The following is a 14,889-nucleotide window of genomic DNA, read 5'->3' as shown; positions in this document are numbered from 1 at the left end:
ATTTATTATCATGATTTTATGAGCCCGTGGACATCATTTGACTGGATCTATGCTAGAAAGATGATCTTGTCCTGCTGTTTTTCACATAGACAAGTGTGCCTGGCAACAGAAACTCTGTCATCTTGCAAAACCTGCAGCCAGAAACTCCTTACAACATCAACGTAGAGGCCATTTATCAAAATGGCCCTGGAGGAAGTCTCTCTGGAGATGGGCAAACATGTAAGAATGATTACACAATCACATATTAATTTTTTATAGATAGACAGATGGTCAATAGATAGACCAACAGACTGATAGATAGACAGACAGACAGACAGATGGTCGATAGATAGACCAACAGACTGATAGATACATAGACAGGCAGACAGACAGACAGACAGACAGACGATCAATAGGTAGACAGACAGGCAGACAGACAGACAGGCAGGCAGACAGACGATCGATAGGTAGACAGACAGACAATCGATAGGTAGACAGACAGACAGATGGTCGATAGATAGACCAACCGACTAATAGATACATAGACAGGCAGACAGACAGACAGACAGACGATCAATAGGTAGACAGACAGACAGACAGACAGACAAACGGTCGATAGGTAGACAGACAGACAGACATACAGACGATCGATAGGTAGACAGACAGGCAGAAAGACAGAAGATCGATAGGTAGACAGACAGGCAGACAGACAGATAGACAGTCGATAGGTAGACAGACAGAAAGACAGACGATTTATAGGTAGACAGACAGACAGACAGACGATCGATAGGTAGACAGACAGACAGACAGACAATCGATTGGTAGACAGACACACAGACTGACACACAGACAGACAGACGATCAATAGGTAGACAGACAGATGATCGATAGGTAGACAGACAGATGATCGATAGGTAGACAGTCAGACAGACAGACGATCGATAGGTAGACAGACACACAGACAGACAGATGATCGATATTAAACAGATAGACAGACAGACAGACGATCGATAAGTAGACAGACAGACAGATGGACAGACAGATGATCGATAGGTAGACAGACAGACAGGCAGACAAATGATTGATAGGGAGACAGACAGACAGACGATCGCTAGGTAGACAAACAGACAGGCAGACAAATGATTGATAGGGAGACAGCAGACAGACAGACGATCGATAGGTAGACAGACAGACAGACAGATAGACAGGCGATCAATAGGTAGACAGACAGACAGGCAGACAGACAGGCAGACAGACATACAGACGATCGCTAGGTAGACAGACAGACAAATGATTGATAGGGAGACAGACAGACAGGCGATCAATAGGGAGACAGACAGGCAGACAGGCAGACAGACAGACAGGCGATCGATAGGTAGACAGACAGACAGACAGACAAATGATTGATAGGGAGACAGACAGACAGGCGATCAATAGGGAGACAGACAGGCAGACAGACAGACAGACAGGCAGACAGACAGACAGGCGATCGATAGGTAGACAGACAGACAGGCGATCAATAGGGAGGCAGACAGGCAGACAGACAGGCGATCGATAGGTAGACAGACAGACAGACAGACAGGCGATCGATAGGTAGACAGACAGACAGACAGACAGGCGATCGATAGGTAGACAGACAGACAGACAGACAGACAGACAGACAGACAGACAGACAGACAGACAGGCAGACAGACATACAGACGATCAATAAGTAGACAGACAGACAAACAGGCAGACGGATGGATGGATGGATGGACGGACGGACAGATAGATACATAGGTTCATGTAAATATGCACTAGAAAGATATTTTGGCTCTCATTGAATGTTTCTGTGGCTCGTCTCCTTCAGTGGGTCTCCTGGAGCCTCGTAACCTGCGTGTTTCAGATGAGTGGTACACTCGTTTCCGTGTGTCTTGGGATCCTGCGCCTGCGCGGGTCAACGGTTATAAACTGGTCTATACACCAGTCGGTAAGACATTTATAGATTATTTTACCATGTCGTCAGTATCTACACATCATGTTGTAGGTCAGACTGTGACACATGTTCTAGCAAGTTCTGTGTTTGCGTGTTGTTCCAGGCACAGATAACACCATGGAAGCGTTTGTTGGAGATGTCACTACATATAACCTGCCTAACCTCCAGCCTGGGACAACGTATGACCTGAAGCTTTACGCTCAGTATGACTCCGGCATGAGTGGAGCTCTGGTCGGACAGGGAACCACCTGTACGTGCTTGTTCCTTCCACTGAGAACTTTTACGGACATGTTGGGAGGTTGTTTAGAAATGCCTGTTTAATCTGTGGAATGCTGTTTACCGTTGCAGTGTATCTCAATGTGACTGATCTCAACACATACAACGTCGCCTATGACTCATTCTGCATCAGATGGTCTCCTCATCGGGCGGCAACCTCATACAGGCTGAAAGTCAATCCTTTCATTCGTAAGGACAAATTCACATTACACCTACTGTCATACAGTACCATATTACACATTCTACAAACTATAAGCAAAGTCCCTTTAAGACAAGTCATTTCATCTTTGATCTAAGTCATTTTTTCTAAGATCTCTAGATGATCTTACTCTGTAAAAAATGTTTGTTGTTTTTTGTTGGTTTAACTTAGTAAGTAACCTGGTTGCCTTAAAATTTTGAGTTTATTTAAATTAAAAATTTGAGTTGATACAATGAAGGAAATTTGTTTAATAAATAGAAACTCAAAATATTATTGTTTCTGAACCACATAAAAAATGTGATAAATCATGAAAATAGCACTATATGGCATGTTTCACTGCGTCATCAGAAATAAAACACACACAAATACCCAATCTGCTTACAACATCTTTTAATAATATTTTAATAAAGGTTGTCGAATCTCAAAAAATGATCATTGTATTAACTCAAAATTTTAATTTCAATTAACTCAAAATTTTAAGGCAACCAGCTAACTTTGTAGATAAGATCATCTAAGGTTTCATCTTTCATCTGTCATCTCAGTCTTTGAACGTAGAAACATTAAATTCCCCAAAGCTGATCACCAAGCTTATGATTAAATTTCATATTTGAAATCACCTATGAAATCTTACAACAACTTTTTCATAAATGTTGTTTCTAAACACTCGAATCTTGAAAAAAAAAAAAAACACTTTAGTATGGAAAACACATATTCACTATTAACTACAACTTTTGCCTCAATAAACTCCTAATTTACTGCTTATTAATAGTTAGAAAGGTAGTTTTTGTAGTATTTAAGTTTAGGTATTGGGTAGGATTAAGGGATGTAGAATAAGGTCTTGCAGAATAAGGCATTATTTTGTGCTTTATAAGTTTAAATAAACAGCCAATATCCTAGTAATATGCATGTTAATAAGCAACCAGTTAATAATTAATAACTGAACCTTAGAATAAAGTGTTGTCGAACTTTTCAGCCTGGACAATTTTTTAGCTAATGCGCATGCACTGTTTCGGTAGCAACCGGAGCTTCACTGCAGCTGTAGTGACACAATGACTTTACTAATCAACGATTGGCTCTTTCATTTAGAAGGCGGGGCTTATTCAACATATTGAGTGTTGCACTTTCTCCCATTCATAAGTAATCACAGTGCACCGTCTTCCTATATATAAAGTCTTTGCTATAAGTAACTTTGCAACTACATGTCAACTAACTCTCATTAGAGTATTAGTAGACTGTTAGATTAGGGTTAGTAATATGAGTTAACATGTACTTGTAAAGTAATTTGTCAGTAGGGGAGCTTCAAAATTAAGTGTTAGTAGATATTAAGCAGACAGTCTACTAATACTTTAATGACTGATAGTTGACATGTAGCTGCACATAAGGCTCTGTGATTAATTGATTTTGGCTTCCCAAGATTATAAAAACAAGATAGTCAAGGTAAAACAACTATCGTGCCGCTGCCACATTCCGTGGTGTGCTTTCATACCTCCCAAAAAGCTCAAACTTAGCATCCAGATCAGCTGAATATGTGAGTGTTGTAAAATGCTGTCGTTTGTCGCTAAACTGCAGGACAAGTTTAATATTAAAGAGCATGGCTTGACATTAACACCCGCCAGTTCACCAAATGCGGGTAGATTTCAGCTCTGGTGGCCACTCCCACTAGCCACTTTGGCGCTTTAAATATAATTTCAGTCTACAGCCAAATTAAATGCCAAGACCGTCATATCACAAAATTACAATTCTTTATCAATTAGCTTGCATTTAGTGAAGGCGGAATAGGTGGATTGGAGTTAAATGGCACACAAAAGAAGCGCTCTCTCTGTTGACGTGCAACCAGTTCTCTTTGAGCCTGAATAGTCAAATAGATGCGCGCACACATGTCAAAATGTCCATCGTGTGGAGTATCTCGTATGATCACAGCCGGTTATGGCTTAAGTATACGTAAACATTTGGGTAATAACTGGATATGTGTCCGAATATTATGTCCATGTATTCAGCAGTCTGTCATTAATGTTAATCAAACAACTACAGATATTACATAAATGTATACATATTAAATAAACCGACTGTATCTGAAAAAATATATATATATATATATATATATATATATATATATATATATATATATATATATATATATATATATATATAAATAAAAATAAAAATAAAAATAACTCATATCATTACATTTCTCATATTAGCCTATGCTCATATGCAGCGGATATACAATGTGGTCTTGATTTTGGTGGTTTGAAAAAAAGTTTGAAAGGGTTTTAAATCTTCTAAATCAAGTAATTTAAGCATACCAAAATCAACTTTAATCAAATAAAATGTAATTTCCAAACAGCAAAATTGTGGCCAGTGAAAATGCAGAGTGGCTAGTAACTTTGGAAAACCAGTAGCCACAAAGGCTGGTAAGCAAAAAAGTGAATGTCAAGCCCTGTTATTAAAAATGCTAAAAAGACACTGCTCCTCAGACGGCTCTCTGTGTGCATGCTCAGATTCGAACACCGATGAGCAAAAATGTCAAAGCATGACTTTTTGGAGAGTATTTACGTAAACACAGTCAGTTATGTCTAAAATAAACATACACAGCAATGTTTTCCACTTCCGTCTAAATAGCATCGCTAAGAAAATTCTGCTAATGTCACAGTGTAAGTAGAATACATCACTATTTTCACTTAGTGTAAATAGCAGCTATCACTAAGAAAATATATTATTTTCATATTGTATTACTGACTGTTAACCTGTCTTCTGTAACCATTTTGATGACCTTTTCTTATTAGTTAACCGAGTATTCGTTTTTGCTGAAGTAACGATAATTGTGAAATTTCACTATTTAAAATGACTAATCTCTACTAATATGTTGAAATAACACTTTGATCATATTGACCAAAGATAATTGTGATTATGTTTTGCATGATTTTTATTATATTATTATAATATTATTATTACAATCGAGCAACTCTAGTTGTACAGCACTATTGAAATCAAGTGTTACCATTTGTATAAGGTCACATTGCTCCTCTTGTGTGTCATCATTAGCGGCTAACCGTGGCGCTCAGGAGGTCACCATCACCGCTGCTGAGAGCCAGTACTGTTTTGACGGGCTGACGCCAGACGCACTGTACAACGCCACAGTCTACACGCAGACCCCCAACCAGGAGGGCCCAGGAGTCAGCGTCAAAGAGCGCACACGTAAGCCATGAGGCCTTCAGAAGAATTCAGTCCCTCAGCTCTGTTCTCAGTGTACTCATGGTGTCTGCTTTCTCTGCTTTGTAGTGGTGAAGCCCACGGTTCCCCCAACACTGCCTCCGACTCCTCCACCACCACCCACCATCCCTGGAGCACTCGATGGTAAATACACTGCAGAAAGATTAATCACATTTTCAAAATGATTTTTAACTTTATTCTCATATATTAATGCAGATCACAGTTGTAATTTGTTGTGTATTTCATTCACTACCTTAAGATTTGTTTAAAAAGAAATTAATACTTTTATTCAGCATGGATGCCTTGAATTGATCAAAAGTGAAAGTAAAGATATTTATAATGTTTGATTTATATTTAATATACTTATTTTTTTATTAAAAAATCCTAAAAAAAGTATCATGGTTTCCACAAACATGTCAACATTTATAAAAATAATACATGTTTGTTGAGCAGCAAATCAGCATATAACAATGGTTTGTGAAGGATCATGGGGCACTGAAGACTGGAGTAATCATGCTGAAAATTCAGCTTTGAACACATGGTTAAATTACATTTTACTATATCCCATAGAAAACAGTTATTTTAAATTGTAAGTTTTTACTGTATTTTAAATACTGTCTTGATGTGCATAAGAGACTTCTTTTAAAAAAGTCTTAAAGGATTAGTTCAGTTCAAAATGAAAATTTCTTGATAATTTACTCACCCCGATCTTATCTAAGATTTTTTTGTCTTTCTTTCTTTATTCGAAAAGAAATTAAGTTTTGTCAGGAAAACATTCCTGGAATTTTCTCCACACAGTAGACTTCACTAGCAACCAAAATGTTGAAGGTCCAAATCAATGCAGTTTCTTAGGAAGGGCTTCAGAGGCTCTGCACGATCCCAGATGAGGAATAAAGGTCTCATCTCATTAAACCATTGGCCATTTTATAAAAAAAATACAAATGAAATGTGTATACTTTTTAACCTAAATTGCTCATCTTGCGCTGCTCTGCGACACACCACGGATTGCGCAATCACGTCGGAAAGGTGACGCTAGATGTAGGCGGAAGTACTGTCCCTGTGTTTTCATAGCGCTCGTGCGCTATAAAAAGGTTAAACAAAGATGTCGGAAGATTTTGAAGTTGGAGATCACAACGTTTTTTTCACACGTTCGCTTGAGGCGGCACTTCCACATATGTGTTGCGTGACCTTTCCGACGTGATTGTGCAATCCGTGGCACGTCGCAGAGCAGCGCAAGATGAGCAATTTAGGTTAAAAAGTATATAAATGTATTTTTTTTCTTGAAAATGCCCGATGGTTTGTCTAGATACGATCCTATTCCTCGTCTGGGATGCCGCATAGCTTCTGAAGCCCTTCCTTTGAAACTGCATTGATTTGGACCTTCAACATTTTGGTTGCCATTGAAGTCCATTATGTGAAGAAAAATCCTGGGCCTGTATTTATCAAACATCTTAGAATTAGCTCAAAGCTGCGCTTAAAAGTTAGTTATCAAGCATCCCAATCATACGTTAAGTAAAGTGTAGGACTAAATCTTAAGGGCTAGTCTTAGAGTTGATTTACGACACTTTGCTGTGCCACAAACGGGATTTCGGATGATGTCATAGGCATGAACCAATCACTGAATAGATGTCCTTATTTAAGAATATTCTCAGATAAATTCACATTGAATTGTGGATTCCTAAGAGGAGTTTACATTCAACCCATATTTGACAATAAAGAGTTTTCAAGAGAATACATTATAATATACACATTTGAAATGAAAGATAAACATGTCTTAATTTCAATTTTTAAACTGGTGTGCTATTAACTGACCTGCCTATATATAGGCTAGATTTTTTACAGCCACCATGGATTCAAAAAAGAAAACCAAACTGGTAGGAGGAAGAAGCGATTGCTACGGCTTGCTGAATTAGTCGAACAGCATTTTTTTTATTATAGTCTAAAGTCCAACATTAACCAGCACTGAAAAAGATGATGCCTGCTCCGTCCAAACGATACCGTTTGATTAACTGCTCGTCGTCAAACCTTTCAAACACATTCTCCCTCTCTTGAAAGATTTTGCGCACGTCTGTAGATCTAACTGAATATTTGTTTTATTCAATTTTATTGTTATTCTATTATATTTTACAAAATATGTATGTTCGATTACCACATGCTGTTTTAATAAAGTTGAATTAGTTAACCTTGTATGTCATTTTTACTCTTTGAAAGTGTTGCAGGTGTTGATTATAATTAATTTACTGTTAGGCCCATAAATAATAGGATAAACAATAGACCTATATAAAAAGTATAATGTCTGACATTAAAAATGAACCACAAAACATGCTAAATGGGGAATATCTGTATAGCAATAAGTTGTCAGAACGCCGCCTTGCAATTGCTGAATGTCGCTCAACAACGCTCTACAGCCCTCTCGCGTCTTACAAATCTACGTTGTTACAATGTTGCGAGCATAGTAGAAAGTAGAAATGCAATGTGCCACAAGCGTTGCCACAACGTAAACGTGTTTGCTGGTGTCTCCTCAGTGCCATCTCAAGCCCCTACTGGCAACTCCTAACCACTTGAGAGACCTCTCGAGCTGTCTTAAATAACTGGGAGAGTAAGAGTGATTCTTAGCGTTAAGAAATTTGATAACTTGCTTTTATACTTAAGTTTGAAAGTAGGAGTACATTTCATGAATTCTCAGCACTTAAGACTAAAATAGCACTTTGAGAAGCTTGATAAATACGGGCCCTGAAATGTTTTCCTCAAAAACCTAATTTCTTTTTGACTGAAGAAAGAAAGACACAAACATCCTGGGTGAGTAAATTATCAGGAAATTTTCATTTTAAAGTGAACTAATCCTTTAAAAGTCTTAATGCATCTTGATTCTGTTCCATGATACATAAAAAAAGTCTGACATTTTGCCTTTGTTCAACTACTGTCCAACTGTACTGCCTTTCTTGCTTTTCTGGCCAGTGCACATTCATTGCTTCCAATTTTGGCATCTTCCAAGCAGTGGCATCCTCGGAAACTTAAACTACTGTAAATAGTCACAGTAGAGCTGAATGGAATTTTAGGTCCAATAAACAATTACCCTTTAATTCATAGTGTTTATACACAGACTGAAATCTCAGTTATGGAAACACCAGTAGAATAACAATAACAAAAGTATTGGGGAAAAATGATAGGATAGATGATTAGATAGATGATAGATGAATACTATACCTCACTTTGTTCTGTAATGGCAGTGTGTAAAGGTGCCAAGGCTGACCTGGTGTTCCTGATCGATGGCTCATGGAGCATTGGAGACGAGAGCTTCGCTAAAGTCCGGCAGTTTGTCTTCAGCATGATCGGCGCATTCGATGTCATCAGCCATGAGGGCATGCAGGTAACTGAACTGATCAGTTTTTTACTGAACTGGGGAAAACTACATTTTCCTACTATGGACCTTTGGTATGGAATAATTTGCAGAAAGATATAAAACTAGAGAAATTGGTGTCTATCGGTAAATTTAAAGCCATCATAAAGAAAGTGGTAATGAAGGCATGTGATTGTTTTTGTTGAGAGGATTCTATGTATTACTATTTCTTTTTATTTTGTACTTGTTGTATTTTAATATGTTGTCAAACTGTATGGCTGCTGCCTTGGCCAGGTCTCTCTTGTAAAAGAGATTTTAAACTCAATGAGACTTCCTGGTAAAGTAAAGGTAAATTAACTGACCTGACTGCATGTGCCCGACTCCCTGACTGAGCTGTGATTCATTTGCTCTTTGTTCTCATTCTGTGAAAACAGGTGTCTTTTGTGCAGTACAGCGATGAAGCTAAAACTGAGTTCAAACTGAACACCTACCACGATAAGGGAATGGTTCTGTCCGCCCTTCAGATGGTCAATTACAGAGGAGGAAACACCAAAACAGGTTTGTGATACATTGAGCAGTTTATATACCAGCCAATTGACTGACAACTCCCAAAAGTCAGTTTATTGAATTAACCCGTTGTGCCTTTTAGTATACAAACCAATAAACCAACAGCTCAAGTAAACAAAGCTTACAAGACTTTATTAAAAAATTCCCCAGTTTTTCCCAAAGTTATTCCCCAGGAGTGACGTCAAAACCTAATCATTCATGTATCTGACTCCAAATAGCCTATTCCATTTGTTACGTGAGAAGTGATGTTAAATAACTGTACCACTTCTGCTTCTGCGGCATGAGATGAAAACATATTTATATATCATTCCTTGGATTAAAATAGAGTCAGATTTTGCAGTCTGGATGAGCTTAAATCTGCAGTAAGGGCTCTTTCCTGTTACATTTCACACATGCAAACTGCAATAAGCCAACAAAATGCAAGTTACTGTGTTTACATGCCAGGGAAAATGGGTTTTATCTAGCTGTTTCCCAAGCCATTTATTTTTTATTTGCTGGAAATTTCATAATGGAAATGTTCTGGCTGACTTCTTTAATTGGAACATTATCGGTAGATTCATCCACAGAACTTTGCACTTTACACAAGGGGTTACAGTCTCCTACTAATTTTCCCTGTGTAGTAAATCTGGCCCCAAATGTGGAACTGACACCAATATTCAGGTGGGGTAATCAAAGACACTGAGTGTGCTTACATGCAAGTACTCAAGCCGATTATGCTTTATATGCCGACAGTGCATATGGTCATGTAAACATGCTTTTCTTTTCTTTATCGAATTAAAGACAAACATTTTAAGCATGAAGCAATCAAAACTATACGTTTTGATAACATCTTCCTCTAGCATTCCAAATATACATCGATTAGACATAACATTATGAAGTGAATAACACTGATTATCTCTTCATCACGTCACCTGTTTGTGGGCGGGATATATTAGGCAGCAAGGGAACGTTTTATCCTCAAAGTTGATGTGTTAGAAGCAGGAAAGATGGGCAAGCGCAAGGATTTGAGACGGTTTGACAAGGGCTAAACTGTGATGTCTAGACGACTGGCTCAGAGTATCTTCAAAACTGCAGCTCTTGTGGGCTGTTCCCGGTCTGCAGTGGTCAGTCTCTATCAAAAGTGCTCCAAGGAAGGAACAGTGGAGAACCGGCCAAAGGGTCATGGGTGGCTAAGGCTCATTGATTCATGTGGGGAGCGAAGGCTGGCCCGTGTGGTCCGATCAAACAGACGAGCTACTGGAGCTCAAATTGCTCAGGAAGTTAATGCTGGTTCTGATAGAAAGGTGTCAGAATACACAGAGCATCTCAGTTAGTTGAGGATGGGGCTGCATAGAGACCAGTCAGGGTGCCCATCCTGACCCCTGTCCATCACCGAAAGCACCAACGTGCTTTCGGTGGCACGTGGCACGTGAGAGCCTCAGAACTGGACCACGGAGCAATGGAAGAAGGTGGCCTGGTCTGATGAATCAGATTTTGCGCTGACACACGCTGTTAGTAAATCTGGCCTTAAATGTTTGAATTCTGTTCAAAAACACAAACAAAAGCTACAAAATGCTAATTTCGTGCACTGTTTTAATCTGTGAATGCTTTAGGTTCTGCGCTGAAGCATGTTGGGGAAAAGGTGTTCATCTCAGACAGCGGTATGAGGAGATCCGTTCCCAAGGTTCTGGTTGTGGTGACCGATGGACGTTCTCAAGATGATGTGAAGAAGAGTGCTACTAAACTGCAGCATGCAGGTAACACAAATCTCAATGACCATGACCTCCTTTTCTTTTTGCAACGTATAATTGCTTATTTTTGTGTGAAATACGACACAGGCAAGTTCTTGACAGGCGATGTATCTCAAATGACTGTAAAAGCACTGTAAATGATCCTTTAAGCCTCAGTGTTGTCTTTTCCACAGGCTACAGTGTGTTTGTGGTGGGTGTCGCAGACGTAGACACTGCTGAGCTGAGGAACATTGGAAGCAAGCCAAGCGAGAGACACGTCTTTATCGTTGATGACTTTGATGCATTTGCTAAGATCCAAGACAACCTCATTACGTTCATCTGTGAAACGGCAACATCCAGTAAGAAGTCATTCTTTTAGTCTGCATTGTTCACTCTAATATGAAAGACAAGACTAAAACAGTTTCTTGAAATCTTTTTTTTTACAGCATGTCCTTTGATTTACCTCGATGGATTCACATCACCAGGTCAGAACTTGACTCTCGAGTCTCTAGTCTTTTTTTTCTCTATCATCACACACTGTTATGCATCTCTTGATTGATGTTTTGATGAAAACGCACAGGTTTCAGGATGCTGGAGGCTTTTAACATCACTGACAAGACGTTTGCTGGCATGAGCGGCGTCTCCATGGAACCAGGCTCCTTCAACAGTTACATTGCATACAGACTCCATAAGGACGCATTCATTTCCCAGCCCACAAAGTAGGTCGGAGCGCAGTGCATGTGTTTTAAGGTGCTGCCCTACAGACTGTAACGGTAGTCGAGCAATTACAATTATTTGAACCGTCTTCAGAGGGATTGCAGTCTATGGTCTCTGCAGCTTTTTTCCCCAAGAATTATTTCTCTTTGTTTGTTGTTGTAGATACTGGAGGAATTTCCAGTGTGAACTCTTAAAAAACATTCTCATGATTGACTTTCTCAAACAGGGGAAGACTAAATTCTTCCCCTGCTACTTTTGAGGAGAAAGTTGTATTTGAAAGAGTTTTGTTTGGCTTGAGTGAAGTCACTGCCAGCCGGTTGCTTTTGTGGAAGAAATTTGTCTGGGAAAGTTTTTCTATTTATTGTTGTTTCAATAGTATATATATATATTTTTTATTAATAGTATTATTATTAAAATTTCTTTTTAAAGATCTGTATTCTGTAAGTTGTAGCGGACAACAGCATCAGAGTTAGGTTTATTATCGTTAACTAAATCTGAAATTAATAAACACATTTTTATTAACTGAAATACAGGTTAAATAAATATAAAGATAAAAAATAATAATAGTAAATAAAGATTACATAAAAAAACGGAACTAAAATAAAATAAATTTAAATATAATTTTTTTTTTAAATAACGACAAAAGCACAACACTATTACTAAAATGAAAATGAATTTAATTAAAATGAAAACTGAAAATATAAAAATATCGTAAAACATGTTGAAAGCCAGTTCAAAATATTAAAGAAAAACGAATGTACATAATATTAAAATTAAATCATTTAATTTATATCATTTTTGACAACAGATTTCTTAAGGACAAATTAATAGTCAAGGCAAATTTATTTATATAGCACATTTCATACACAATGGTAATTCAAAGTTCTTTGCGAAGAAAAAGAGTTAAAATAATCACAACATATACATAAGAAATACAAATTCCACGTATAAGAAATAAACGAAACACTAAGTTCTGAACATATTAAGTGAAGTGCAAACGACGAGTTTAAGCAGAAGTCATTTTTGTGGTAGAAATTTACTACGTTTTTCTACTTTTAGTCGTTAGAATAGTTACTTGATTTACAAAAACCCTAGAGTGAATGTTTCAGAAAGTTGAGTTATTATCTGTCTCATCTAATATTAGTGCATCCATTGAAACTCTGCGGGTTTGTGTGGCAGATGTTTCGGTGGTGCTGTAGCAAGTGCCTACATGCTATTGGTTGAAGAAGTGTAGCCTACCTCTGATTGCCCACTGAAGATCTGGTCTGAAGGTCTCTGGCCAAGGCATGCTCTATTCATTTATCTCTAATGATTTGTATGTGTGCGTGGGCAAGCAGCTGTTGAAGTGGAAACATTCAGAGCACCAGAGGAGGGAAAATACTTTCAGTGTGTTACGATTTCTCAAGGCTGCGAGTCTGTTTGTATTTTTCTCAGCGGGCGGTGCATGAATCTGTTCTGCGCTTTTTGATTCATGTCTGGTTTCACCGCACAATAAATTAATTTCTATAAAGCCTTTATTTTTTTGTTTTCTCATCAGACACATGCAATATTTACCATACAGGGTGAATCTGGCATGATTTTATGAAAATTAAGGTTGATAAAAGTTGTTTTGCATTGATAAAATAGCTGTATTTAAATGAGCAAGGTTTATTTTTCTCCATCATGCCCTGGTGGAGTTTTGGTTCCTTGCCACTGTCGCCTTTGGCTTGGCTTGCCTAGTTGGGGACACTACATTTTCAACTAAATATCCAAATAAATTGATATAAATCTAAACTAAATTAACTATATCAACTAAATTACTGATATGCCCACATTGACGCTATATGATAATTGAAAATAGCTGGATAACATCACCATTTTCTCCTGTCAACACTGTGAAGCTGCTTTGAAACACTCTGCATTGTAAAAAGCGCTATATAAAAAAAGTTAACTTGACTTGTATTTTTCTTTAAAGGGAAATCCATCCAGATGGTCTTCCTCCCTCCTACACACTGATTCTCCTCTTCCGTCTCCTTCCCGACACCGGCAAAGATGCGTTTGATATATGGCAGATATCAGATAAGAACAACAACCCTGAAGTCGGGCTCACCATTGACCGTAAGCACCATTTTGATCTTCAATGTCTCATGTCGGTGTCTGATAAACCTTATTTAGAAACCAAGATTCTTTAAATGGGTTCCAGATTTTAGAGTTGCAGTGATTTATAGCAGTAATTGCTCAGAAATGCACAGTCAACCTGTTTAGTGCATCAAGCTCAAATTAGCATGGAAATTCCTTTTTTTGTGTTGTTTTTGCATCATTTTTGCCCTAGCACTCAGTGCAGAGCCATTTGTAAGTGTGTGTTTTGTTCTCAGCCTCCAGTAGAGCCATCTCATTCTACAATAAGGACTCCAGAGGTGAAATTCAGAAAGTCTCCTTTGATAACGACCTCGTGAAGAAAGTTTTCCACGGCAGTTTCCATAAGGTACAATGATTTTACTTACTTCCCTTGATTACTTGGTCATATAAAGGGGTCATTTTATGCTTTTTTACTTTCTTTAGTGTGTAATGTAAGTGACTACAACTGTTATTCAATGACTGGCCGCTAGTGAGGCAGTTCCATAGAAATGTCCCCATGTTAAAATGCCCAACTTTACACCAGAAAAAATATGTTTACAGCCTAGTACAAAAAGTGGTTTTGGTAGCTAATTTTGTCCTTCATGACAACTGTGAGGGGGTGACTTTTATTTTTATAACTCATCCGTTTAGATTATATTAAGCCTTAAAGTTCTGCATAATTAAGGGCGTGGCCACTTCAGTGACAGGTGGATTGCCGCTATGTTCAAGTTAGACAGGCAGGCATGGTTTCAGCAAGCAGGCACCTCAGCTCCACCCACGTCCCACCTTTTTGCCCGTTTTCAGTTATCCTGGAGTG

General features: G+C 38.2%; 1 protein-coding gene across 8 annotated transcripts in view; it reads left to right on the top strand.

Annotated features, from left to right (window-relative positions):
• The window catches only part of col12a1a (collagen, type XII, alpha 1a), a 111,103-nt gene that overhangs the window by 72,479 nt on the left and 23,735 nt on the right, over positions 1–14,889 (top strand). For all 8 annotated transcript variants that reach the window (XM_067456178.1, XM_067456171.1, XM_067456176.1 and 5 more), the window contains 14 exons: positions 90–219; positions 1,829–1,948; positions 2,058–2,204; positions 2,303–2,419; positions 5,475–5,627; positions 5,712–5,786; positions 8,873–9,012; positions 9,417–9,540; positions 11,142–11,285; positions 11,453–11,617; positions 11,705–11,743; positions 11,839–11,977; positions 13,930–14,072; positions 14,330–14,439. In XM_067456178.1, the coding sequence (XP_067312279.1) occupies positions 90–219; positions 1,829–1,948; positions 2,058–2,204; positions 2,303–2,419; positions 5,475–5,627; positions 5,712–5,786; positions 8,873–9,012; positions 9,417–9,540; positions 11,142–11,285; positions 11,453–11,617; positions 11,705–11,743; positions 11,839–11,977; positions 13,930–14,072; positions 14,330–14,439 (1,746 nt within the window). The remainder of the gene's footprint in view (positions 1–89; positions 220–1,828; positions 1,949–2,057; positions 2,205–2,302; positions 2,420–5,474; positions 5,628–5,711; positions 5,787–8,872; positions 9,013–9,416; positions 9,541–11,141; positions 11,286–11,452; positions 11,618–11,704; positions 11,744–11,838; positions 11,978–13,929; positions 14,073–14,329; positions 14,440–14,889) is intronic.

Source organism: Pseudorasbora parva, chromosome 10, assembly GCF_024679245.1.
Source record: "Pseudorasbora parva isolate DD20220531a chromosome 10, ASM2467924v1, whole genome shotgun sequence".
In the NCBI taxonomy this organism is placed as follows: domain Eukaryota; kingdom Metazoa; phylum Chordata; class Actinopteri; order Cypriniformes; family Gobionidae; genus Pseudorasbora; species Pseudorasbora parva.
Note: the sequence above shows the minus strand (reverse complement) of the source record. Positions and strands in the feature narration are given on the sequence as shown.